Source organism: Pan troglodytes, chromosome 19 (genome assembly GCF_028858775.2).
Source record: "Pan troglodytes isolate AG18354 chromosome 19, NHGRI_mPanTro3-v2.0_pri, whole genome shotgun sequence".
NCBI lineage: Eukaryota > Metazoa > Chordata > Mammalia > Primates > Hominidae > Pan > Pan troglodytes.
The window spans coordinates 35,621,528-35,649,245 of NC_072417.2; the positions used below are offsets into that span (position 1 = coordinate 35,621,528).

Sequence of the window (27,718 nt, forward strand, 5' to 3'; positions counted from 1 at the left end):
TCTTAACTTTATGGTATGTACTACTGTATATTGTATATCATACTAAAACTGGTAAGTAAAAATTCTCAAAATATTTTTCTAAAATTTCCCTTAGTATTACTAAATACTTATCCTTCTAGATTGACTTGGAACTAATTTTAAGGCTTAAAAAAATCCTTATGAGATTTTGCATTGGATGGTACACTGACCTAACATATTTAGAAATAAAAGACATCGTTACAGTTTTGAATCTACCTATTTAAGAAATGTATGGATTCCTCTTTATCTCTTAAAAGTTATCTTAAGTATGCTTAATCTAAATTCTGCAGATTTCTTGATAAATGTATTACTAGTCATCCCTTATTACCTGCCATTACAATGAATAGAATTTAAAATAGCCGTTAACATTTATTGAGCACTTATTGTATGCCAGGCACTGTACTAAATATTTTATTATTTCATCTAATCCATCAATTCTATGTCTCATGTTACAGGAGAAGAAACTGAGACATGGATAAGTAACTTGCCAAACGCCACATAGCTAGGAGCAGACATTTGAATCAGGCAGTCTGGCTCTCAAAGTATGATGCCTTCCGTGTGGCCGGGTGCAGTGGCTCATGCCTGTAATCCCAGCGCTTTGGGAGGCCAAGGTGGGCAGATCACAAGGTCAGGAGTTCCAGACTAGCCTGGCCAACATGGTCAAACCCCGTCTCTACTGAAAATAAAAAAAATTAGCCAGGCGTGGTGGCACGCAGAATCACAGAATCACAGCTACTCGGGAGGCTGAGACAGGAGAATCGCTTGAACCCGGGAGGTGGAGGTTGCAGTGAGCCGAGACCATGCCACTGCACTCCAGCCTGGGCAACAGAGCAAGACTCCCCCTCAAAAAAAAAAAAAAAAAAAGAATGATACCTTCCGTTAAATGCTCTGACTAGATCATTTACTTGTGTTTTTTAAAGTATAAAAAACAAAGGCCTCTACTTCCAACATGAATTAGCATTTGGGGAAGAAAACATCAATCAAAAATGGGAGTTCATAACTATAACGTGCTCAACCTTCTAAGTAGTCCATACCTTCCCATCAAGAATAGTCTCCCATGTTGCTCTTTTCTTGCTTATTGGACATTCTTCCATTTCCTGCATGGCTACTTCATATTCCCCATCTAAAAGCTGTAAGCGCCTGTTAGACAAACACATATACTTTAAAGTAACCTGTGTTATTACTGTAAGTACACAAATTCTACATCTTTAGATTTATACTAAAACCATTTATTAAATTTATAAACTAGCTTACATACCCAACAAGATTTTAAAAATACAGCTACACTCCAGTCCTGATGAAAGCAATTTTAATGATGTACACTAAAAACTGTATTACTAGGAATTCATTACTGTAGCTACTCAGATATAACTCTAAACATGTAAAGTATAATATGCCTGAGGTCTCAAAACCTGGTACGTTGTCAACATTAAATATAAAGCGTAAGTACAGGCTTTATTTATTTATTTATTTATTTGAGATGGAGTCTTGCTCTGTTGCAACCCAGGCTGGAGGGCAGTGGTGCAATCTCCGCTCACCACAATCTCTGCTGCCCAGGTTCAAGCGATTCTCCTGCCTCAGCCTCCCGAGTAGCTGGGATTACAGGCGCGTGCCACTATGCCCAGCTAATTTTTGTATTTTTAGTAGAGATGGGTTTCAGCATCTTGGCCAGGCTGGTCTTAAACTCCTGCCCTCGTGATCCACCCACCTCGGCCTCCTAAAGTGCTGGGATTACAGGCGTGAACCACCGCGCCCAGCCCAGGCTTTATATTTTTAAAAATAGGATAATAGTGTTACAATGCTTGTCTTAGGGAAACACTAAGAATTCTGTTACCTTTAACTACTGTAATTGTTTGAACTAGAATCCTTTACTTTTATACTTGACCAGTAAACTGATTATTATAATGACGAATCTGGTAACTACGGAATTCTGGGGGCACCTGGCACATATAGGTGCTCAATAAACACTTCATGGAATACTAATTGAATCAAATAATTCAAATATATTCACACAATATAGTTTTAAGGTGTGTGTACATATGTGTCTATGTATAACTTATTTTTTCCATACTTTAAACACTAGTAACCACTACTACTCTAAACACCATTCTTCAACCATGCTCAGTAATTAACTGTATATATCAAGAAACTGGCTTCTCTTCATCACTCTTAGAGAAATTCTATTAGGTAAAAACAGCTGACATTTATTGAGTGTTCACTATGTGCCAGGCACTATTATAAAGATTTTACATGGTTCATTTAATCTTCCCAACAATGCTATGAACTATGTACTATTACTCCACTGCCAGAAGAGAAAACTGAGGCAAGAAAAGGTTAAATAACTTGCCTTAAAATCAAACCGTAAATAGCCAGATCCAGCAAATGAATCCAGGTGTCTGTCTCTAAAGTCTCTTAAAACCAAATGATTGACACTTAAGAATTTTTGTCTTTTCTCTATGCTGTACTACTTAAATTTAGTCAACTTCAATAGTACATCAGCAAAGCCATTCAACTATTTTAAAAACTAATTTATTTACTCAAAGAGGTAATAAATTCATATATTTCTAAATCAAAAAGGAGCTTCCTTATGCTTTTACATAGATACATACTATTCCATTTTGTGGGTGTACATTTGATACCTACAATCCAATGCACCCTCCTATCTGTAATGTATGTGGAGACTTTTCCCCCACAGCCTGATCAAGTGCTTTATCAAGTTTTTTGGTCTCTGTCAATCTGATAAGTGAAAAAACGCATCTCAGTGTACTTTTAATTCAGATGTTTTGTCGTTTTAATTGTTTAAGAACCATATATATCTATTTTGGTAAACTTCTTATTGTTTCCTTTGCCCATTCTTCTATTGGGCAGTGGTCTTTTAAAATTAGTATGACCTGTTTACATTCAAGAATGACAGACATCTACCTGAAAGACAAGTTGAAAATAATTTCTCCCCATCTTGTCATTTTTGACTTTGGTTATGGTGGCTTTTTTGTTTTCTGAAGAAGTTTTTGATTTTTATTTTGTTCAACTTTGCGTTCTTTTCCTATATGGCTTTTGAATACTGGTTATTATTTCAAGGAATTAACTGGATTTTTTTTTTTGACAGTCGCTCTGTCAGCCAGGCTAGAGTGCAGTGACACAATCATAGCTCACTACAGCCTCAGACTCCTGGGCTCAAGAGATCCTCCCACCTTGGTCTTCCAAAGTACTAAGATTACAAGTGTGAGCCACTGCACTCAGCCCTCTGTGAGATTTTAAAAACAATTTTTACACATCTAACATGCCGATTTTGGCTTAAAAATACTATTCTTCTATAAGGAATCAGGACTCCTTGAAGAAATCACAACTTCAGAGCAGAGGTAAGAAAAGAAGAAGGTAGGCCAGGCGCAGTGGCTCATGCCCGTAATCCCAACAGTTTGGGAGGCTGAGGTGGGAGGATCACCTGAGGTCGGGAGTTCAAGACCAGCCTGACCAACAGGGAGAAACCTTGTCTCTACTAGAAATACAAAATTAGCCAGGCATGGTGGCGCATGCCTTAATCCCAGCTACTCGGGAGGCTGAGGCAGGAGAATCGCTTGAACCCGGGAGGCAGAGGTAGCAGTGAGCTGAGATGGTGCCTTTGCGCTCCAGCCTGGGCAACAGGAGCAAAACTCCGTCTCAAAAAAAAAAAAAAGGAGAAGGTGATTCTGGTATATCTTACTATTCTAGAAAATCAGGAAAAAATAGCAGCACCAAAACAGGACACAGAAGCCTACTTAGAAGGGCTCCTCCTGACCAAATACGAGACAATTTGGGCATTAAAATAACAGTATCAATAGATTAAAACTAATTGAATAAATAGAATTTGTTAATCCATACTGATTTTAAAATATCAAAGCTGGGGAAAGGAATGCTCTTCTTTTTAAATTTACATGTAACTTTTTTTTAAATTTTTTTTTCTTTTTAGGAATGAGGTCTTGCTATGTTGCCCAAACTGGTCGCAAACTCCTGGGCTCAAATAGTCTTCCCACCTTGGACTCCCAAAGTGTTAGGGTTACAGGTATCAGCCACCATGCCTGCCTGTTTCTCTCTCTCTCTATACATATATATATATTTTTAGGGTTAGTCAAGTGAAGCAGTGGGAGCAGAGAACGAATGCTCTTCTTTATATAAAAATGCAAATAAATGTGGAAGAAATGTTAGAAAATTACCATTTTCCAACTGCCAAAGGAATAATTTATTCAAGCAAAAATAATCAATCGATGCTAAGACTATTGGGTGAAAGGCTATGGGAAGAAAATGGATATTTACTCAGCTTCATGTATTAGCATAAGAATTATACGCTGATTTATATAAAAGGGAAAAAAGTACTGTTACAATGGAGAAATATTGTGAACAGCATCTTAACTGAGTGATCAAACCTAATATTACCTTTTGTCTGTGATGTAGTACGTAAAGAACATATCACTCATTAGAATCCCTGCCAAAAATATTTAACCTGAAGCTAATCAAGAGGAAATCACCATAGAAGTCCTAATTGAGATACATTCTGCAAAACTACAGGCCTATACTGGGGGAAAAATGTCACAGAAGGTAGGGAGAAAGGCTAGGGGGACTATTCCAAATTGAAGGAGACTGAAGAACTATGACATCTAGCTATGGAATCGGGGTGGGGACAGGACAAATTATAAAGGACATTATTGAGGTCAACTGGGGAGATAGTATTGTATTTGTATTTTAATTTTCCTCATAAGGGTACGGTGGTTATATCAGAAAATGTCTTCGTTCTTAGGAGATACATGCAAGAGAGTTTATAAATGAGGAATAAGGCAAACTTTCAAATTGTTCAGCACAAAAATAAAATATAGCCTCATAAATAAATCAAATGTGGCAAAATGTTAACAACAGATACAATCTAGATGAAGGGTATGTGGATATTAAATGACTTTAGTATTCTTTCAACTTTCCTATAGTTTTGAATTCTTTTTTTTTTTTTTTTTTTTGGAGACAGAGTCTCGCTGTCACCAGGCTGGAGTGCAGTGGCTCGATCTCAACTCACTGTAACCTCCGCCTCCTGGGTTCAAGCAATTCTCCTGCCTGAGCCTCCCGAGTAGCTGGGACTACAGGCACGCACCACCAGGCCCAGCTAATTTTTGTATTTTTAGTAGAGATGGGGTTTCACCATGTTGGCCAGGACGGTCTCGATCTCTTGACCTCGTGATCCGCCTGCCTCAGCCTCCCAAAGTGCTGGGATTACAGGCGTGAGCCACCATGCCTGGGTGAATATTTTCAAAATAAGCTGCTGTGGGGAAATTCTCCCAGTTTCTTCTTGGCACTTTTTCTTTAAAATAAAAGCATTATCTTTTTCTTACAAGAAATGTGTAAACATATGTGTCAGGTACAGTGATTAAAAAAGAAAACAGAATATACCCCATGCTGCCTAAAATAGAACAATTAACAGCATCGATGAAGTCCAATGCGCCTCATTCTAATTGTTTCCCCCACAGACATGACCACTATTTTCTAGTACATTTATGGTTCTATTGTTTTCCATTTAAATCTTCGATCCACAATAAAATTTCTGACTTTAAAAAGACACTGGCCGGGCACGGTGGCTCACCTGTAATCCCAGCACTTTGGGAGGCTGAGGCAGGTGGATGATGTGAGGTCAGGAGCTCCAGACCAGCCTGGCCAACATGGTGAAACCTCATCTCTACTAAAAATACAAAAATTAGCTGGGCATGGTAGCAGGTGCCTGTAATCCCAGCTATTCAGGAGGCTGAGGCAGGTGAATTGCTTGAACCCAGGAGGGCAGAGGTTGCAGTGAGCTGAGATCATGCCACTGAACTCCAGCCTGGGTGACACAGCGAGAGTCCGTCTCAAAAATAAACAAATACATAAATAAAAAATAAACAATAGGAGGAATGGCCTAGTTACTTTCCCTGGTTCTTTGTCCTATACCTGACAATAAACTGTTAACTACCAGCACGCAGCCTGGTACAAGAAATGACGGCATAGGTTTCTTTCTCCAATCCCAAAAAGAAAAAATGCTGGATTTGCTTCCCAGACATTCTTTCACTGGTGATATTTTCACTAAAATATTTCGTTTCCAAACAGAAATTGCAGAAATATTTAATAAGTCTGTGTTTCTTGCCATCCTGTACCAAATGCACAGAGGTACACAATGATTATACATGATTTTCTTTTCTTTTCTTCTTAAGACAGAGTCTTGCTCTGTCACCCAGGATGGAATGCAGTGGTGTGATCTCGGCTCACTGCAACCTCTGCCTCCCAGGTTCAAGCGATTCTCCTGCCTCAGCCTCCTGAGTAGCTGGGATTACAGGCACACGCCACCGTGCCCGGCTAATTTTTGTATTTTTAGTAGAGACAGGGTTTCACCATCTTGGCCAGGCTGGTCTCGAACTCCTGACCTCGTGATCCACCCGCTGCAGCCTCCCAAAGAGCTGGGATTACAGGCGTGAGCCACTGCGCCCGGCCTTCTTTCTTTTTTTAAAAAAGATGGGGTCTCGCCTAGGCATGGTGGCTCACGCCTGTAATCCCAGCACTTTGGGAGGCCAAGGCAGGCGGATCACGAGGTGAGGAGACCGACACCATTCTGGCTAACACGGTGAAACCCGTCTCTACTGAAAATACAAAAAATTAGCTGGGCGTGGTGGCACGCACCTGTAGTCCCAGCTACTCCAGAGGCTGAAGCAGGAGACTTGCTCAAACCCAGGTGGCAGAGGGGTTGCAGTGAGCAGAGATTGCGCCACTGCACTCCTGCCTGGGTGATAGAGTGAGACACCATCCTAAAAAAAAAAAAAAAAAAAAAGATGGCATCTCACTTTGTCAGTCAGGCCAGAGTACAGTGGCATGATCATAGCTCATTGCTGCCTTGAACTCCTGGGCTCAAACAATCCTCCCACCTCAGCCTCCTATGTAGCTGGAACTACAGGTGCATACCACCATGACCAGCTCCTCTTCCTTAATTTTTAATAAACACATAACCCCAAGATTTACGTAGGGCCCAGTCCATTTAAGTCTCTTCTCAAATACTACCTCCTCCCAGAGGATATCTCTCTAAAACAGTAACCATTTATTCTCTATTTTTCTTCACAACACTCATCACTAAGTGACATTAGTTGATTTTTTGGGTGGTGGTCTGTTTCCTCCACTAAAAGTTAAGCTCCATGGTGAAGGCAGGGATTTTGTTGCCTTCTTAATGTCTAGAACAGTGTCTGGCAAAGAGTAGACACTCAGAAAATATTCGCCAAATAAGTAAGTTTAACTGAGCTATCTATGCAAATAGTTCCTTAATTGTTGTTTTCTATGAAACAGACAAAAATTCAGTGTTTGCAAATTTGTTTTTTCATCCGTAAGAATAAAAAGAAACAAAGGCAATGAAATAATCAATATAAATAATTATATTCTGCTTCAGAATGAAAACATTTCCAGAACATTGTGGGAGCCTCACTTGTTCATCAACATTACCTGTTTTTATCAAATACTGTCATTTGTGCAACAAATGTCTTTTCCCCATCCTCACGATTTCGTTTTCTTCTGGCTGGAAGCTCTTCATTGACATCTAAATTTAACAAACATTTCTCATAAATCAAATATTAGAACAAAAATGTGTTATGATATATGGTCCCTTAACATAAAACATGCTACATTTATCCCAAATGAGGTACGAATTACACTAAAGTTGCAATAATATACAGACCATGTTTCCAATTTTGCATTTTTACTATATGTTCTTTTTAACAATCACAACATTAACCCCACATCTTTGCAAATGCTAATGTTTCTGTTTAGAATTATCTTTGCTAGGCAAACTCCTTCTCACTCATGGTAACTCCCAAAAACTTCAAACAATACTTCAAGAGTCAAAGATTATTTTTTCCAACGTGTTTCTCTGCTGAACTTCACATATACCTGTATTATGGCACTCATCATTTTGCAGCAATGATATATTTCATGTCTATTTCCCTACACTAGGTTGTGAGACTTTGGAGGATAGGACTGAATGTTTTAATCATCTTCGATTAAATTAAATCATCCCCAGCACCTATGTGTTTGTTGAATGAATACCTCAAAGATGAATTCACAATTGTTGGAAGAAAAGAGGGATGGGCAGGGGGATAAATACACAACAAGTATAATAAAATGTTCATTGTTGAATCTAAGAGGTAAGTAGATAGGTGTTCACTATAAAATACTTCTCATTGTCCTTTATGTTTGAAAATTTGCACAACAAAATGTTGAGGTGGAGGTGAATTCACTGTTTGCTTTAAGACTCAGCACCATGACTATCATGAAGGAACACTGGTACAATCATTTTCAATGACCATCTTAGTCTCCAGTGATAAAATCTAGTAAAAAAAAAAAATTACCAATATTTTCATTGGTTTCTCCATTAATCATTCCATTAAACTCTCTTCTTCCTGGACGAGTCACTCTAAATAGCAACGAGTAAGACTTCACCATATGGCTGTTACTAGGTTCAAATTCATTACTGGAAACTGCAAGGGACGGGAAATTTCCGGGTTTTGTTTGATTGAGGTCAGGATTCAAAGGCACCTGCTTTTTACCTGTGGGAACTTGCCTTATTGGACAACTTACATCCTGCAAAGGTAAACATTATTAATTTATATTTATTTGTATATAAGCAATAAGAATTATAATAAAACTTCTAATCACAGCTATAGGAAACACGGGAGATAGGCCATGATCACCAAATGGAATGTTAAAATTCTAACCATAGTTCTGCAAACTGTGAAGCAAAAATAAACATTTGAAATACCTATATTCCAAATATTAAAGCAATTGAGGTTTTCTCCAACATAATGAAATTATGATACAGTATACCTAATATTTAGCTAACAGTGATCTGAAACAGTTGTATATTAGAAATTTAGAACTAAAAGCATGCTAAATCTCTCTGGTAAGGCTTTTTAGCAACAACAAAAAAACCATGCTAAAATGTTAAACTCATGTACTTTTATCAAATCTCTTAAATGTTCTATTTTAACATGACAATGACTAATAGGACCATTAGAAATAAAAAAAATGACTAAAAATCCCATGGTCAACAACATTATGAAACAGTAAATCCATATAGTTAAAATATGTTGTTTAACAGAAAGGATCATCATCCTTAAAAAAACAAAAACAAAACTGGTTTTATCTACCAATGATCATATTCTGAGTAATATTCTGTTACTGTATGATTAGTTACACTGAAAATGCATACTAGAAAAACTGGAAGGATCAGAAGACTTTTATGACAGTATCTTACAGCAGCTACTTCTTTTAAATAAATAGAATACATACAGTCTAAAAAAATTTCTATTTTATAAGACTATAAAGTGAAAACTATGAATTCTCACCCACCCCCCCAGGTCTTACGCTCCGGAGATGACTAATACTAGCAGTTGGCTGTGTATATTCTTCCAGGAAAATGATTACCCCTGATACATTTTTTTGAACATAAGAATGACTATATTTATATTCATATCTTATTCTAAATAATGTATCTTGGATTTTCATATCACTTGTTGTAATGTGTATGGAGGTTAGGTAGGAGTAAGAAGTGATAAAGGCTGGAGTGCAGTTGTGCGATCTTGGCTCGCTGCAAGCTCCGCCTCCCGGGTTCATACCATTCTCCTGCCTCAGCCTCCTGAGTAGCTGGCACTACAGGTGCCCATCACCACGCCTGGCTAATTTTTTATATTTTTAGCAGAGACGAGATTTCACCGTGTTAGCCACTCGATCTCCTGACCTCGTGATCTGCCCACCTTGGCCTCTCAAAGTGCTGGGATTACAGGCGTGAGCCACCAGCACCTGGCAAGGAGTGGTATTTCCTAACTTTACATACATTTTTTTTTTTCTTGAGACAGTTTCACTCTGTCGCACAGGCTGGAGCTCAGTGGTGCAATCATGGCTCACTGCAGCCTCGACTTACTGGGCTCAAGCAATCCTCCCGAGTAGCTGGGACTACAGGCACAGGCCATCATGCCTAGCTCATTTTTGTATTTTTGGTAGAGACAGGGTTTCACCATGTTGCCCAGGATGCTTAACTCCTGGGTTCAAGCAATCTGCCCACTTCTGCCTCCCAAAGTGCTGGGATTATAGGTGTGAGCTATGGCAACCGGCCTTTACATAAACTTTCAAAAATAAAGTTCCACTGCTGCCTCCATGGTGCCTTAGTCTACTCCCTCCCAGTGATTGAGGCCCTTATGGCCTATGGTCTTGGAAGAATATCAGCCCCGGGGCCCTGGACCCAGACCAGTTCCTACTCCTCTTGAAACACTCGAGGACTTGAGGCAACTAAAGGTACATATGTTGGCTTTGATCGGTTGACCAGGAAACATCTTAACACTTGTTTCTATGGTGAAATAACTTCACCTTATAAAAATTTGAAGCAATGTACTAATAAGTGAATGGCTAATAACGCTGACAACAAAATTTCTTTGCCTGAGAGCAGTGTTACAAAGGATAATCTTGTGGAAAAAACTCTCTCTTAGCCCTTACCTAAAATGTCAATGGGTACAAATAGCTAAGAAATACGCTAACAGATTGAAATGGTAGAACAGCAACTGAATTTATGCCAGATGCAAAAACATAGCTTCTCCATTTCCAGACTCCTATGAGAAAGTTTTGTACAGACACTTATTAAAAGACTAGAAAAACTACACAGATATGCGAGTTGGCAAAAGAGGTTATCAGTTTTATAATTAGGCCATCAACACATTTCTTAAGCTTTCAAAATTTAAAACTCAGCTTTAAAATACAATATATATGCATAAAGATGTCCAATTAAGCAAATTATTCCATTTAATCTACCAATATCATTTTGTTGACATTACCTTTCTTTTTTTGTGGCAAACTTTCACAAGCAGGACTTCCAGGGTAACAGAATTTTGTTCATTTTCTGAGTTTTGTGATGGCTTATCTAAATAGAAAATCAGTATTTTAAAATCTATTTAAAAAATATATGAAAAAGGTATTCATTTTGCTAACAAGTCAGGGAACTTCAAACAGAGATTTCCCATAGTAAGACTTCTCAAAAGTTCACTCATTCTTTTTTCCTCAAATCAGTTCCAAACTTACAGCAAACTCTTTAAAAGCCTTTATATATAGTGTAAATAAACCACTCACAAAACAAATATAATTACTGTCCTATATGCTGTAATTTTTTTTTCCATTAGATATAGGTTTTGCTCTGTTGCCCAAGGTACAGTGCAGTGGCACAATCACAGCTCACTGCAATCACAAGCTCCTGGGATCAAGTGATCCTCACACATCAGCACGGCAGCCTCCTGAGTACCTGGGATTACAGGCGTGAGCCACCATGACCAGGTTGTAAGTATAAAAAATATTCACTGGCCAGGCATAGTGGCTCATGCCTGTAATCCCAACACTTTGGGAGGCCAAGGCAAGAATATCACTTAAGGCCAAGAGTTCAAGACCAGCCTGCGCAACACAGAGACCTCGTCTCCAACACTTTGGGAGGCCAAGGCAAGAATATCACTTAAGGCCAAGAGTTCAAGACCAGCCTGCGCAACACAGAGACCTCGTCTCTACAAAATGTGAAAAAATTAGCTGGGTGTGGTGGGTGTCATGTGCCTGTAGTCCTAGCTACCTCAGAGGCTAGGTGGAAGGATCTCTTGAGCCAAGGAGTTCAAGGCTGCAGTGAGCTATGATCCTGTCACTGCCCTCTAGTCTGGACGAAAGAGTGAGATCCTGTCTCTAAAACACATCTACACATTTCTATTTATATATATATATATATATATATATATATATACGCACACACATACATACATATATATATACACATATATATACACATACATACATATATATACACATATATATATTTCCTAATTCCTTTTTTCTTTTCGAGACAGAGACTCGTTCTGTCACCCAGGCTGGAGTGCAGTAGGGCGATCTTGGCTCACTGCAACTTCTGCCTCCCGGGTTAAAGTGATCCTCCCACCTCAGCTTCCCAAGTATCTGGGACTACAGGTGTGCACCAGGACACCCAGCTGATTTTTTTAATTTTTAGTAGAGATGGGGTTTCACCATGTTGGCTAGGCTGGTCTTGAACTCCTGACCTCAAGTGATCCACCTGCCTTGGCCTCCCAAAATGTTGGGATTACAGGTGTGAGCCACCACACCCGGCCATATTTACTGAATATTTCTAATTTGAAGATTTAATATTTTTGTTTGTTTTTCAGACAAGGGTCTGGCTATGTTGCCCAGGCTGGTCTCAAACTTCTGGGCTCAAGTGATTCTCCCATTTTAAGCCTCCTAAGTAGCTGAGACTACAGGCACATGCAACTGGGCCGGCTTGAAGATTTAACATTTATGATAATACACTGCTAGTCAAAAGTAATTTTGACAAATACAGTTAAAGCTTCTTGGCAGAAAGCATAAATGAAAACAGTTGCAGGAGGGCCAGGTGTGGTGGCTCACGCCTATAATCGCAGCACTTAGGGAGGCCGAGGCAGGTGGATCACCTGAGGCCGGGAGTTTGAGACCAGCCTGACCAACACGGAGAAACCCCGTCTCTACTAAAAATACAACATCAGCCAGGCATGGTGGTGCATGCCTGTAATCTCAGCTACTTGGGAGGCTGAGGCAGAACTGCTTGAACCAGGGGTTGGGGAGCAGAGGTTGCAGTGAGCTGAGATCACACCATTGCACTCCAGCCTGGGCAACAAGAGCGAAACTCCATCTCCCAAAAAAAAAAAAAAAAAAAAAAAGTTGCAGGAGACAACTACATTCAAAATAAGCATCTTCAATTTTTTTCTTCTCCTAAAATCTACTAGAAAAAGTATTAAGATAACATTTGAATTAAATCAGTTACCATTATACATGTTTCATTATGAATGCATAGAGACAACTAAACTAAAAAGTTCTTGATCTGACCAAGACTTGTGGCCAAAAGGATAAAAAATGGATTTCAAAAAACATTAAACATTATAAAACGTAGAGACAGAGCTATTTTTAGATGCTTTCCCCAGAATTTCTCTACAGTTTAAATGGGATAACAAAAATCAAGATATTATTTACTATCTAGAATATCTTGGCTTACAAAAAATTTAGGGGTGTTAATTTGGAATACCATAGTCTATATTCTCTATGTAAATTAACAAAGGCTTTACAAATTAAGGTTCTAGAGTAGTCCTCCATAACTTGTTTTTAAAGTCCCAAAGGTATTAACAGTTCATAACTGAATATTTAATCACTAATTCATCAAATAGCTTCAATAACATCCAGAACTATTATAATAGATGAATCCATGAACACACACAAAAAATTTTTTGTTCTAAGGCACTGAGCAACACATTTTTTCTTTATTTTTTTTTTGAGAGAGAGAGTCTTGCTCTGTTGCCCAGGCTAGAGTGCAATGGAATGTTCTTGACTCACTGCAACCTCCGCCTCCTGGGTTAAAGCAGTTCTCCCTGCCTCAGCCTCCCGAGTAGCTGGGACTACAGGCACACGCCACCAAGCCTGGGTAATTTTTTTTTTTTCTTTTTTTGAGTCAGACTCACTCGGTTGTCCAGGCTGGAATGCAGTGGCACGATCTCGGCTCACTGCAGCCTGCACCTCCCAGGTTCAAGCACTTCTCATGATTCAATCTCCAGAGTAGCTGGGATTATGGGAATGAAACACCATTCCCAGCTAATTTTGTTATTTTCAGTAGAGACGGGGCTTCACCATGTTGGCCAGGCTGGTCTCAAACTCCCTACCTCAGGTGATCTACCTGCCTCGGCCTCCCAAAGTGCTGGGATTACAGGCGTGAGCCATTGCGCCTGGCCGGCAACAATTTTTTTCTACTTAAAAACATTCTTATTGGGGGTGTGTGTGTAAAACACATTTGATCAGTTTCTTCGGAAGTTGCATCCAGGATTAAAACACCTTAATACAGCAAAAAATAGTCCAATGTCTAAATGCAGTAACAAAAATATTTGCCGAACAATACTCATCATGAAAATAGTACCCAAATAATCTTTGTGTATTCATTCTAAGAAGCAGTTTCAAGTAGTAATTGCCAAACAAAAGTTTTCATTTAAAAACAAGAGGCCGGATGCAGTGGCTCATGCCTGTAATCCTAGCCCTTTGGGAGGCTGAGGTGAGAGGATCACTTGAGCCCGGGAGGCTGCAATGAAGCAAGACTGCTCACTGCACTCCAGCATGAGTGACAGAGCAAGACTCTGTCTAAAAAATAATTAATAGTAAGAAAATAAGAAGAAAAAATCACATTTTAAGAATTAAAAATTTTTTTTTGCTTGTTTTGAGAGAGGGTCCCACTATGTTGCCCAGACTCTATTCAAACTCCTGGGCTCAAGCAAACCTCCCAGCTCAGCCTCCTCAGTAGCTGGAAATACAGGCAAGCATCACTGCTCCTGGTACATTTTAGAGAACTTGATGTTGGTTTTCTATCCTGGTTTCTTAAAAATATTATTGAAAACAAAAAAGGTACAAATAAACCTTGGATGGAAAAGAAACACAATATATCTACTTCCACCTTCTACTAGTTTCAAAGTTAAAATAGAATAGTTATTTTCAACATAGGCGTGGTGGCTCACGCCTATAATCCCAGCACTTTGGGAGGCCGAGGCGGGCAAATCACCTGAGATCGGGAGTTCAAGAGACCAACCTGACCAACGTGGAGAAACCCCATCTCTACTAAAAATACAAAAAATTAGCGGGGCATGGTGGTGCATGCCTGTAATACCAGCTACTCTGGAGGCTGAGGCAACAGAATTGCTTGAACCCGGGAGGCAGAGGTTGTGGTGAGCCGAGATTGTGCCATTGCACTCCAGCCTGGGCAACAAGAGCGAAACTCCATCTCAGAAAAAGAAGAAAAAAAATTAGCTAGTGTGGTGGCACCCGCCTGTAATCCCAGATACTTGGGAGGTGGAGGCATGAGAATCACTTGAACCTGGAGGCAGAGGCTGCAGTGATCTGAGATCAAACTACTACACTCCAGCCTAGGTGACAGAGGAATTATTTTCTGGAAACAGAGATATCAACAGAGTTCACTATCTCTTTTACTTCAATATCAAGAAAAATAAAAACAAAGTAAATCTGAGCAATTGTTGAACTTTATATATTTTGTCATGAAGATAGGAAAAAAGCTTAATATGACTACTTTCCAAAAATTTCAGTGATGGATAAACTATGTGTTCTACACAGGTCCCTGAGAACAAAGGGCTAATGAATGTATAAAATTCAAATTATAAGTTTCTGAAGAATTAAAGTCTAGACACGTCAGAAGTACCACAGAAAACAAAATACCATGACTAGAAATAAGGACTCTAAGCAGACCATTACAAATAATTTAAGGAAAACAAAAACCGTAATGCTACCCAGGTTACTTCTATATAAAAAATAGACCAGATCTAAGGTAAAAACTAGAAGTTACATTAGCTGCTAATACAAATACGAGATTTCAAATTTCTTACATAAAAACCCTAACTAGGGCCAGTCTCAGTGGCTCACACCTGTAATCCCCGCACTTTGGGAGACTGAGGTGAGAGCATCACTTGAGACCAGGAGTTTGAGACCAGCCTGGGAAATGTACTGAGATTCCATCTTAACAAAAAAAAAATTTTTTAATTAGCGAGGCATGGTGGGAACGCCTGTAGTTCCAGCTACTCAGGAGGCTGAGGCAGGAGGATCACTTGAGCCCAGGAGTTGATCACACCACTGCACTCCAGCCTGGGTGACACAAGCAAGACCCTGTCTAAACAAACAAACAACCCCCAAAGAGTCATTTAAAAATGGTTATATTAGAGCATTTTGACAATTGGCCAATTGGCAAGGTTGTCTTTTTGTCTTTTTTAGACAGTGTCTCACTCTGTCACTCAGGCTGGAGTACAGTGGTGTGATCTTGGCTCACTGCAGCCTCAACCTCCAAGACTCAAGCAATCCTCCCACCTCAGCCTCCTGAGTAGCTGAGACTACAGAATAGCTGGGACTACAGGCATGTGCCACTGTGCCCAGTTAATCTTTTTTTACTTCTTACAGACAGGTTCTCCCTATGTTGCCCAGGCAAGCCTCAAGCAATTCTTCCATCTCAGCCTCCCAAGGTGTTGACGTTATAGCTGTGAGCCACCACGCCCAGTCTAATATTTGGGATTTTTTGGAGACAAGGTCTCACTCTGTTGCCCAGCCTGGAGTAGAGTTGTGCAATCATAGCTCACTGTAACCTTGAATTCCTGAGCTTACGCCATCCTGCCATCTTGGACTTCCAAGTACCTAGAACTACAGGACATACCACCATACCTGGCTGATTTTTGTAGAGATGGGGTCTGTGTTGCCCAGGCTGGTCTTGAACTCCTGGCCTCAAGTCATCTTCCCACCTCAGCCTCCCAAAATGCTGAGATTACAGACATGAGCCACCAGGCCAGGCCTCATTTTCTTTTTCTTTTTTTTTAGACAGAGTCTCGCTCTGTCACCAGGCTGGAGTGCAGTGGGATGATCTTGGCTCACTACAACCTCCAACTCCCGGGTTCAAGCGATTCCCCTGCCTCAGCCTCCCAAGTAGCTGGGACTACAGGTGTGCACCATGACGCCCAGCTAGTTTTTTTGTATTTTAGTAGAGACGGGGTTTCACCATGTTAGCCAGGATAGTCTCGATCTCCTGACCTTGTGATCCACCCGCCTCAGCCTCCCAAAGTGCTGGGATTACAGGCGTGAGCCACCGTGCCCGGCCCACCAGGACTCATTTTCAATCTTTGTTTCTTACTAAACGATACCAAGACAACCAACCTGGCATGTTTCTAATAATGGTTTTATTCCATTGCATAATAAAAAGATATGCCATATACACAGACTTATGATGGATAAGCTGATAACTGATTTTCCCTTTTTTTTTTTTTTTGAGATGGAGTCTCGCTCTGTCGCCCAGGCTGGAGTGCAGTAACACAATCTCAGCTCATTGCAACCTCCGACTCTCAGGTTCAAGTGATTCTTCTGCCTAAGTCTCCCAAGTAACTGGGACTACAGGCACCCACCACCACGCCTGGCTAATGTTTATATTTTTAGTAGAGATGGGGTTTCATCATATTGGCCAGCTGAACTCCTGAACATCCTGAACTCCTGACCTCATGATACACCCGCCTCAGCCTCCCAAAATGTTGGGATTACAGGCGTGAGCCACTGCGCCTGGCCGTATTTTTCTATTTTTAAAACAACTCTAATTATTTCCAGCATGCTTTGAGCTTTTACTGGAGTAATATACCATATAATTTCCTTTGAATAATATCTAAAATATTAATATATGCCATTGGTAATAGTGGTTATTTCAGTTGTTTTACTGTTTTTTTTTAAAACATGATACAGTATCATTAATTCAAAATGTTTATGCATAAAAGGTTCTACTGAGGAGATTCTTTACCTATTGAAGTTCTAAGACAATTTGTTAAAATCTTCATCATTAGCCAGGCGTGGTGGCTCATGCCCCCTTGGGAGGCCAAGGCGGGTGGATCACGAGGTCAGGAGTTCAAGACCAGCCTGGCCAGCATGGTGAGACCCTGTCTCTACTAAAAATACAAAAAATTAGCCAGGTATGGGGCGCGTGCCTGTAATCCCAGCTACTCAGGAGGCTGAGGCAGGAGAATCGCTTGAACCCGGGAGGTGGAGGCTGCAGTCAGCCAAGATCATAACATTGCACTCCAGCCTTCACTCTGCCCTACCATCCACCAAAAACAAATTTCATCATTAGCCTTCATACCTTAAAGCTCAAAAACATCAGAATCAACATATTTTCCATTAAACTTAATTTTATAAATTTACACTCAGAAGCCCCACTTTTTTTACATTCACAAAGGTATCTTGCTATTAAAATGCCACTTTATTTACTTTTAAGTACATACCATTTTTGTGGAAGAAACCAGTAAACGTAAGCTGCAAATGAGCTGACAAGCTAAAAAAAAAAAAAAGATGAAATATTTTATCATTGTAATGCTCTGTAGTAAAATAACCTAGACTTTAAAATATAACATTGAAATCAAAGTTACTTCAACTAATTTATAAATATTTGTACTCAACTGTTATTCAGGCCCATGACTCTATGCTTTCCCTGTTAAATATGACATCCAAAAGTGTGTCTATACACCTAACAAAAAATAAACAACAAAAAACCCCTCACAACTCACAAAAAGTAAGAACAAAACCACAAAAACACCAGACCAAGGCAGAAAAAAATCAGACTACCAAGTTGGAGGCCAGGTAATTTACTGTGTTTTAGTGTTCTACCTATAAAATGACAGCAGGTATGCCTTCCTATCTTTAAAAAGGAATTTTGGAGGGTTTTTGGAATTCTTTTTTTGTTTTGTTTTAATGACGCTTTAGTCAACGACTTCATCAAAAGGAAATTTTGAAAAGGGTAGCTAAATCCATGCAAAAAAATTTGAATATTTTGAAGCTATGGAAATTCAACCTTCCCAATAAATGATACAGAACCATTACTTTATACTTCAAATAGCAATGAAATACACAATTACAAATCTGGTACAGATCTATAATTTACTATTTCAATATATCATTTTCACTGTTAGTTTTAGAAGCTATGGAAAAGCAAAAGAAAGCATGAACTAGAACTAGTGCGCCTTCTATTTTCACAAACATCTATTAACAATAGAAAAAAACAATAAGCATGGGATAAAATAAACAGAAGCATCAATAAGCTTTTGAAGTACCTTTAAACTGCAAAACAGAATACAGTTGTTGATCAGGAGACATTCATAATTCTCCTGAGCATAGTTTCCATAGTGTGACATGTACAGACACCAGATTATGGAGGGCTATACAGAACAGATGGTGGGGAAAGGAAAGCAGTACTGATCCCTTACATAAGGCATTTACTAATGAAATAGTTGCTGGGCACTAAGGACTAGTAAAGGGCATATATATATATATATATATTTTTAAATGATGGTGACAATCTAGGCATTTTTATAGTCAGATGGGAACAGTTACGAAAGACATTGTGGCAAGAGAGTACTAAGGAACAAGTAATGACTGGAAATAAGGACATATTATGAAGAGGTTAGCCCTGTAAATTTGACCAGGACTCCTCTTTTTCTTTTTTTTGAGATGAACTTTCGCTCTTCTCGCCCAGGTTGGAGTGCAATGGCGCAATCTTGGCTCACTACAACCTCCGCCTCCCGAGTTCAAGCGATTCTCCTGCCTCAGCCTCCCAAGTAGCTGGGATTATAGGTGTGAGCCACCGAGCCCGACTGGATTCCTCTTTTTCTAAGATAGAGAAATAAGAGGCAAGTAAGAAAGACATTTCCAAGGAAGATGGGGGGATATCTCCATCTACTTAGTGAAGTAGGCCATGAAACTGTCTGCTAAAAAAACTACAGTGTGGCCCGGGCGCAGTGGCTCACGTCTGTAATCCTGGCGCTTTGGGAGGCCGAGGCAGGGGATCACCAGGTCAGGAGTTCGAGACCAGCCTGGCCAATATGGTGAAACCCCGTCTCTACTAAAAATACAAAAATTAGCTGGGTATGGTGGCACATGGCTGTAGTCTCAGCTACTCAGGAGGCTTAGGCAGGAGAATCGCTTGAACCTAGGAGGCAGAGGTTACAGTGAGCCGAGATTGCGCCATTGCACTCCAGCCTGGGCGACAGGGGGAGACTCAGTCTCAAAAAAAAAAAAAACCTACAGACTTGGGATTTTGAAGGGCATTTCTAGAACAGTAGTACAGAAAGTATGTTCTAGAAAAGTATGTTCTAGAAAGTATGCTAGGGGCTGGGTGCGGTAGCTCACAACTGTAATCCCAGCATTTTGGGAGGCCAAGACAGGAGGATCAAGAGATCAGAAGATGGAGACTATCCTGGCTAACACGGTGAAACCCAATCTCTACTAAAAATACAAATATTAGCCAGGCATGGTGGTGTGTGCCTGTAGTCCCAGCTACTCGGGAGGCAGAGGCAGGAGAATCACTTGAGCCCAGGAGGCAGAGGTTGCAGTCAGCCGAGACTGCATCACTGCACTCCAGCCTGGGCAACAGAGCAAGACTCCGCCTCAAAAAAACAAAAAACAAACAACAAAAAAGTATGCTATCAGTAGAGAACAAAATTATTATGGAAGAGTAGAACTATCAGGGTCCAAGCAGAGTTAGAAAGCAGAGGGCCGGTGCCCATGGCCATACCACCCCGAACGCGCCAAATCTCGAAAGCTAAGCAGGGTTGGGCCTGGTTGGTACTTGGATGGGAGAAAGCAAAAATATAAAGTTAAAAACTAAGAATGGCCGGGCACGGTGGCTCATGCCTGTAATCCCAGCACTTTGGGAGGCCAAGGCGGGTGGATCATGAGATCAGGAGTTCAAGACCAGCCTGGCCAAGATGGTGAAACCCCGTCTCTACTAAAAATACAAAAAAAAAATGCCGGGCGTGGTGGCAGTCGCCTGTAATCCCAGCTACTCGGGAGGCTGAGGCAGAATTGCTTGAACTCAAAGGGCGGAGGAATCACTTGAACTCGGAGGGCGGAGGTGGCAGTGACCAAGATCGCGCCACTGCACTCCAGCATGGGCGACAGAGTGAGACTCTGTCTCAAAAAAAAAACCAAAAAAAAAAAACCACCTAAGAACCACCACCACAACTTAAGTATCAGCTGGGCGTGGTGGCTCATGCCTGTAATCCTAGCACTTTGGGAGATGAGGCGGGATGGGAGATGAGGCGGGTGGATCACGAGGTCAGGAGATCAAGAACCATCCTTGCTAACACGGTGAAACCCAATCTCTACTAAAAATACAAAATTAGCCAGGCGTTGTGGCATGCGCCTGTAGTCCCAGCTACTCAGGAGGCTGAGGCAGGAGAATCACTTGAACCCAGGAGGTGGAGGCTGCAGTAAGCCAAGATTGTGCCACTGCACTCCAGCCTGGGCGACAGAGCAAGACTCTGTCTCAAAATAAATAAATAAATAAATAATCGTATACAACAGGAGTCTTAAAAACCTATTCTGTATAAGCAATTCATATATTATAAACATTTTTACATGAATCAGATTTCTACGTGCTATTTTACTAAAAAGACAGCATTATCCTAGAAAAAGTTCCATAAATACTACCTTACATAGCAGAATTAGCTAAAACCCAAAACATAAGTGAAAGAGGAATATTCTACAATTCTCACATTAGAAGATAATCCACCAGTCACAACAAATCTATCCTACTCTTTGTTGCTTCAATTAAACCTACATACTAAGACCAGATTAACTTTCATAAGAATCTACTTTTTATCTATCATTCCTTTCTCCACATCTACTGAGACCCCACCTACCAAATCTTTTGTCTAACTGCTGAAATGGTTCTCATTTCTTGTTCTATGAAAGCCTTACATATGAAATAGAATTGAATTTATAGAGTCAGAAAATCCAAGTTTGAATTCTGGTGCCACTTATTCGCTGCGGTCTGTTATCTATAAAATGAGGATATTTTCTCTCACAGAGAGTGTGAGGCTTAAGATTTTGTTTTTTGCTTTCAGACAGGGTCTCGTTGTGTCACCCAGACTGGTATACAGTGGCACAATCTAGGCTCACTGCAACCTCCAATTTCCAGGCTCAAACGATCCTCCCACCTCAGCCTCCAAGAGTAGCTGAGACTACAGGCATGCACCATCATGCCTGGCTAATTTTTGCATGTTTGTGGAGTCAGGATTTTGCCATGTTACCCAGGCTGGTCTCAAACTCCTGAGATCAAGAGATCCACCTGCCTCAGCCTCCCAAAATGCTGGGATTACAGGTGTGAGCCACTGCGCCTGGCCTGTTTAAGGTTTTAATTCAATTATTTTTTTTTTATTTTAGAGACAGGGTCTCGCTATGTTGCCCAGGCTGGTAATGAACTCCTGGGTGCAAGTGATCATCCCACCTCAGCCTCCCCAAGTGCTGCGATTATAGGCATGAGCCACTGTGCCCAGTCAGGCTTGCAGAAAGTAATAAAGTATCCAGCAAAATACTCTCTCCCTCTTCTACAAAGATCCTAAACCCAATCAATCAAGAGCTAAATGACCACTTTATCCCTTTACAAGCACTCTTATTTACCACTTTTTAGTCACTATTTTTCCATATACATCTTTTTATTAGTGTCCCTAGCACCTAGCAGTGTCTTACAGAAAGTGACCCAACAAATTTTTTTCATAAGATAATGTCCTCCTAGAGTAATACAAATTTAAAGGTCAGGAATGATGGCCCATTACACTGCAGTACTATTAGTATTATTTACATTACTTTTCTGAGAAGTGTGAGGGTAAGCTCCAACTTTGAAATGCCAGAAAGATCTTACATTTATTTACCCCAGAGAATATTTTAAATCAGTGTTACTTCAAATGTTGTCTACAAACTGAGGTCATTAGGAAAAATGTTACCATTCTACAACTCAAGAAATTGAGACTACTACTAACAACACACTGAAAATTAACAAATAAACAAAATGATCTTTCACCACAGGTGATTTGAGACAGTTTTAAATGGTACATTATACCTTACATAGGATAGCCTGTATAACCAGCTTTTTTTGTTTTGTTTTGTTTTTGAGACGGAGTCTTAACTGTAGCCCAGGCTGGAGTGCAGTGGTGCGATCTCAGCTCACCACAACCTCCCACCTGGGTTCAAGTGATTCTCCTGCCTCAGTCTCTGAGTAGCTGGGATTACAGGTGCCCGCCACCATGCTAGGTTAATTTTCCTGTTTTTAGTAGAGATGAGGTTTCACCACGTTGGCCAGGCTGGTCTAGAACTCCTGACCTCACGTGATCCACCCACCTCGGCCTCCCAGTGCTGAGATTACAGGTATGAGTACTATGCCCAGCCAACCAGCCATTATCATACTAGTGTTTCTTTGTGAGAAAGAATTTTTTTTTTTTGAGACGGAGTCTCGCTCTGTCACCCAGGCTGGAGTTCAATGGCGTGATCTCGGCTCACTGTAACTTCTGCCTCCCAGGGTTCAAGCCATTCTCCTGCCTCAGCCTCCTGAATAGCTGGGAGTCAGGCACATGCTGCCATGCCCAGTTTATTTTTTGTATTTTTTAGTGGAGAGAGGTTTCCTCGTATTGCCCAGGCTGGTCTCAAACTCCTGAGCTCAGGCAATCCAACTGCCTCAGCCTCCCAACGTGCTAGGATTACAGGTGTGAGCCACCATGCCTGGACTTTAAAGAATTCTAAATTTCAATTAACCAATTTTAAAAGACAACATTGGGGCCAGGCACGGTGACTCACACCTATAACCCCAGCACTTTGGGAAGGAGGCAGGGGGAATCACTTGAGGTCAGGAGTTGGAGACCAGCCTGGCCAACATGGTGAAACCTTGTCTCTACTAAAAATACAAAAAATTAGCCGGGCGTGGTGACACCCGCGTGTAATCCCAGTTACTCGGGAGGCTGAAGCAGAAGAATAGCTTGAACCTGGGAGGCAGACGTTGCAGTGAGCCAAGATCACACCACTGCACTCCAGCCTAGGTGACAGAGCAAGTCTCAAAAATAAATAAATAAATAATAAATAAAGGTGACATTGGGAATGTGACTTGCTATGCATGATTTCCCCTTCCTCACCTAAAAGTAAACACTCTGGCTGGGCGCAGTGGCTCACGCCTGTAATCCCAGCACTTTGGGAGGCCGAGGCGGGCAGATCACAAGGTCAGGAGTTCGAGACCAGCCTGACCAACGTGGTGAAACCTCATCTCTACTAAAAACACATAAATTAGCTGGCCGTGGTGGCAGGCACCTGTAATCCCAGCTACTAGGAGGCTGAGGCAGGAGAATCGCTTAAACCTGGGAGGCGGAGGTTGCAGTGAGCCGAGATTGCATCACTGCACTCCAACCTGGGCAACAGAGCGAGACCCCGTCTCAAAAAAAAAAAGTAAACACTCTGATATGTACCTAGAATAAAGTGTACCAATGATCCCTTCCATAGGTGGTTTGTTCCAAGGAAAAGGGCAAAGTTTTCTCTCCCTTCCCTCTGCCCTCTCTTGCAGCTACTTTGTCCACATCTTAATTGGTTAGGCTGTACCAGATGAACGGGAGGAAAAGAAACATGTAAGGTTGGTCAGGACTATTTGGTTTTAGGCCACAAAAAAATCTAGTTTACATGACCAGAATAAGATATAAGAAACTTAGTTCATCTATGTCATGTGCTCCCTGCATCTTCTCAGGAAGTAAGACACATGATAACAAGAAATCAGGTAAAGAATTTGAAATTTTGAGATGCAAATTTCAGCATTCCAAGCACAAACATCTGACAGTTCTGATACAGTCTACAGAAAATGATGCTAAGCTAATTCATAAGAGACTAACACTTTGAAATCTAATTCAAGGAAGAGCCTCCCATTTTAAGAACAGCCAGATCCCACAGAGGAAGTAATTTTTATGACAAGAGGAGACCAAGATTAGTGCCTCTAATTTATATACATGAATCTGCTAGCAGCAGGAATAAGGCTTCATTTTAAGGGCATGGCAGTATTACCTCAAAACAGGACAAGTCTGATAATCTACTTGGTTTCTATAGTTAGATGTTAGCTATTCAACTTTTGTTATATACATTTCATCCTATGATATGTAAAGCTGAGAAACTCGTGTCTACATCAAGTCCAATATTCTGAAATCCAGGATCTCAAAATATAGGTTAGACGCACTTTGTAATGAGAAGATAAAGCTCAATGGTGGATGATGTGTGTGTGTCTATTAATTACAAATGGATCACTCTGCAGAAGTACTGTGAAGAAAACAAAGGAATTACTACAAAACCAAAAATTATACAAGGAATATTTTTACAATTTGTTCTTGAATATTCAAATTTTTAAGAATCAGATATGCTTAAGTGGCAACTGATGAGGCACCTTCAAGAGTAAGTATGCAAAAAGAAATGTATAGCCAGGTTCTGAAAAAAGAACAAAAACTCAAGACTGAAAAGATGACAATTTGAAAACAACTTCAAAGCTTATAGTCAAGGCAAAGTGTATTAAAAAAAAGAAAGGGAAAACATCAGATCTTATTGATGGTGGGAAAGACACATAACCACCCTAAGAGGTAGTCTACAGATTTTATTTATTTATTTATTTTGAGACGGAGTCTCCCTCTGTCACCCAGGCTGGAGTGCAGTGGTGCGATATCTGCTCACTGCAACCTCCACCTCCTGGGTTCAAGCAATTCTCCTGCCTCAGCCTCCCGAGTAGATGAAATTACAGGTGCACGCCACCATGCCCAGCTAATGTTTTATTTATTTATTTATTTTTGAGATAGAGTTTCACTCTGTAGCCAGGATGGAGTGCAGCGGTGTAATCTCGGCTCACTGCAACCTCTGCCTCCCAGGTTTAAGCAATTCTCCTGCCTCAGCCTCCTGAGTAGCTAGAAATACAGGCACATGCCACCACGCCCAGCTAATTTTTGTATTTTTACTAGAGATGGGGTTTCACCATGTTGGCCAGGATAGTCTCAATCTCTTGACCTCTTGATCCGCCTGCCTTGACCTCCCAAAGTGCTGGGATTACAGGCATGAGCCACCGCACCTGGCCTAATTTTTTGGATTTTTTAGTAGAGATGGGGTTTTTACCATGTTGGTCAAGCTGCTCTCGAACTCTTCACCTCAAGTGAACCACCTGCCTCGACCTCCCAAAGTGCTGGGATACAGGCGTGAGTCACCATGCCTGGCCAGCCTAAAGATTTTAAAATGCAGCTACATGTACAAAATAGAAAAGTAGGAAAAAATCATTAATACAATAGTTCTCTTAAAAATAATTTAATAGGTCGGATGCAGTGGCTCACGCCTGTAATCCTAACACTTTAGAAGGACAAAGTGGGCAGATCACTTGAACTCAGTAGTTCGAGGTCACACTGGGCAAAACGGTGAAACCTCATCTCTACAAAAAGTACAAAAGGGGCTGGGCGTGGTGGCTCACGCCTGCAATCCCGGCACTTTGGGAGGCCGAGGTGGGCGGATCATGAGGTCAGGAGATTGAGACATCCTGGCTAACACGGTGAAACCCCATCTCTACTAAAAATACAAAAAAATTAGCCGGGCATGATGGCAGGCGCCTGTAGTCCCAGCTACTCGGGAGGCTGAGGCAGGAGAATGGCATGAACCCGGGAGGCAGAACTTGCAGTGAGCGGAGATTGCGCCACTGAACTCCAGCCTGGGCGACAGAGCAAGACTCTGTCTCAAAAAAAAAAAAAAAAAAAAAAAAAAAAGGACAAAAGGTGAGCCAGGGCCAGGTGCAGTGGCTCACACCTGTAATCCAGGGCCAGGTGCAGTGGCTCACACCTGTAATCCAGCACTTTGGGAGGCTGAGGCTGGTGGATAACTTGAGGTCAAGAATTCGAGGCCAGCCTGGCCAACATGGTGAAACTCCATCTCTGCTAAAAATACAAAAATTGGCTGGGGGCAGCGGCTTACGGCTATAATCCCAACACTTTGGGAGGCTGAGGCGAGCAGATCACCTGAGGTCAGGAATTCGAGACCAGTCTGCTCTACCTGTTGAAACACTGTCTCTACTAAAAATGCAAAAAAATTAGCTAGGCGTGGTGGCAGGCACCTGTAATCCCGGCTACTCGGGAGGCTGAGGCAGAAGAATCGCTTGAACCTGGGAGGTGGAAGTTGCAGTGAGCCAAGATCACGCCACTGTACTCCAGCCTGGGCAAGAAGAAAGAAACTCCGTATCAAAAAAAAAGAATACAAAAATTATCCGGGTATGGTGGTGCATGTCTGTAATCCCAGCTACTCAGGAAGCTGAGACAGGAGAATTACATGAACTCAGGAGGTGGAGGTTGTAGTGAGCAGAGATCACACCACTGCACTACAGCCTGGGCAACAAAGCAAGACTCCATCTCGAAGAGAAAAAAACAAAACAAAAAATGTAGCCAGGTAGTCCCAGCTAATTAAGAGGCTGAGGAGAGAGGATCTCTTCATCCCAGGAGGTTGAGACTGCAGTGAGCCAGTGATCGTGCCACTGCACTCCAGCCCGGGCAATGGAGCAAGACTCTATCTCAAAAATAATAATAGTAATAAAATAAGGCCAGGCACGCTGGCACAGGCCTGTAATCCAGCACTTTGGGAGGCCGAGGTGGGTGGATCACTTGAGGTCAGGAATTCAAGACCAGATTGGCTAACACAGTGAAAACTAGTCTCTACTAAAAATACAAACATTAGCTGGGGGTGGTGGCACATGCCTATAATCCCAGCTACCTGGGAGGCTGAGGCATGAGAATCCCCTGAACCTGGGAGGCAGAGGTTGCAGTGATCCTAGATGGCGACATTGCTGAGCCATAGAATGAGACTGTCTCAAAAAACCAAAAAATATATATATATACATATATATACACACACACGTATATATAGAGAGAAAATAAAATAAATAATTTAAGAATTTAATGACTTTTTTACATACCACAATACTAGGCGAGAAGTGCAATAATAGCAGAGGTGGGTAGGGAGGGTTTTCGGTGATATCTCGAGGTTCTGAAGTGACCAAAGAGCAGCATCCTGCTCCTGGAACTCAGATTACAATCCTAACCATCATATGTACTACTGGTCTGATGTTAGAAGAAACAGAACAATGCAGAAACAATAACTATATATATTTAAAAACTGACCGGGTGTGGCGGCTTATGCCTGTAATCCCAGCAGTTTGGGAGGCTGAGGTGGGCCGATCACGAGGTCAGATCAAGACCATCCTGGCCAACACGGTGAAACCCCATCTCTACTAAAACAC

At 41.1% G+C, this 27,718-nt stretch overlaps 1 protein-coding gene across 4 annotated transcripts in view; it reads right to left on the minus strand.

Annotated features, from left to right (window-relative positions):
• The window catches only part of SUZ12 (SUZ12 polycomb repressive complex 2 subunit), a 63,966-nt gene that overhangs the window by 16,875 nt on the left and 19,373 nt on the right, over positions 1-27,718 (minus strand). For 2 of the 4 annotated variants that reach the window (XM_024350664.3, XM_016932050.4), the window contains 5 exons: positions 17,892-17,941; positions 10,866-10,951; positions 8,391-8,622; positions 7,489-7,582; positions 1,053-1,158 (listed from right to left, as the gene is read on the minus strand). In XM_024350664.3, coding sequence (XP_024206432.1) covers positions 1,053-1,158; positions 7,489-7,582; positions 8,391-8,622; positions 10,866-10,951; positions 17,892-17,941 — 568 coding nt within the window. The remainder of the gene's footprint in view (positions 1-1,052; positions 1,159-7,488; positions 7,583-8,390; positions 8,623-10,865; positions 10,952-17,891; positions 17,942-27,718) is intronic. The other 2 variants (XM_024350667.3, XM_024350665.3) reach the window with 2 other exon arrangements.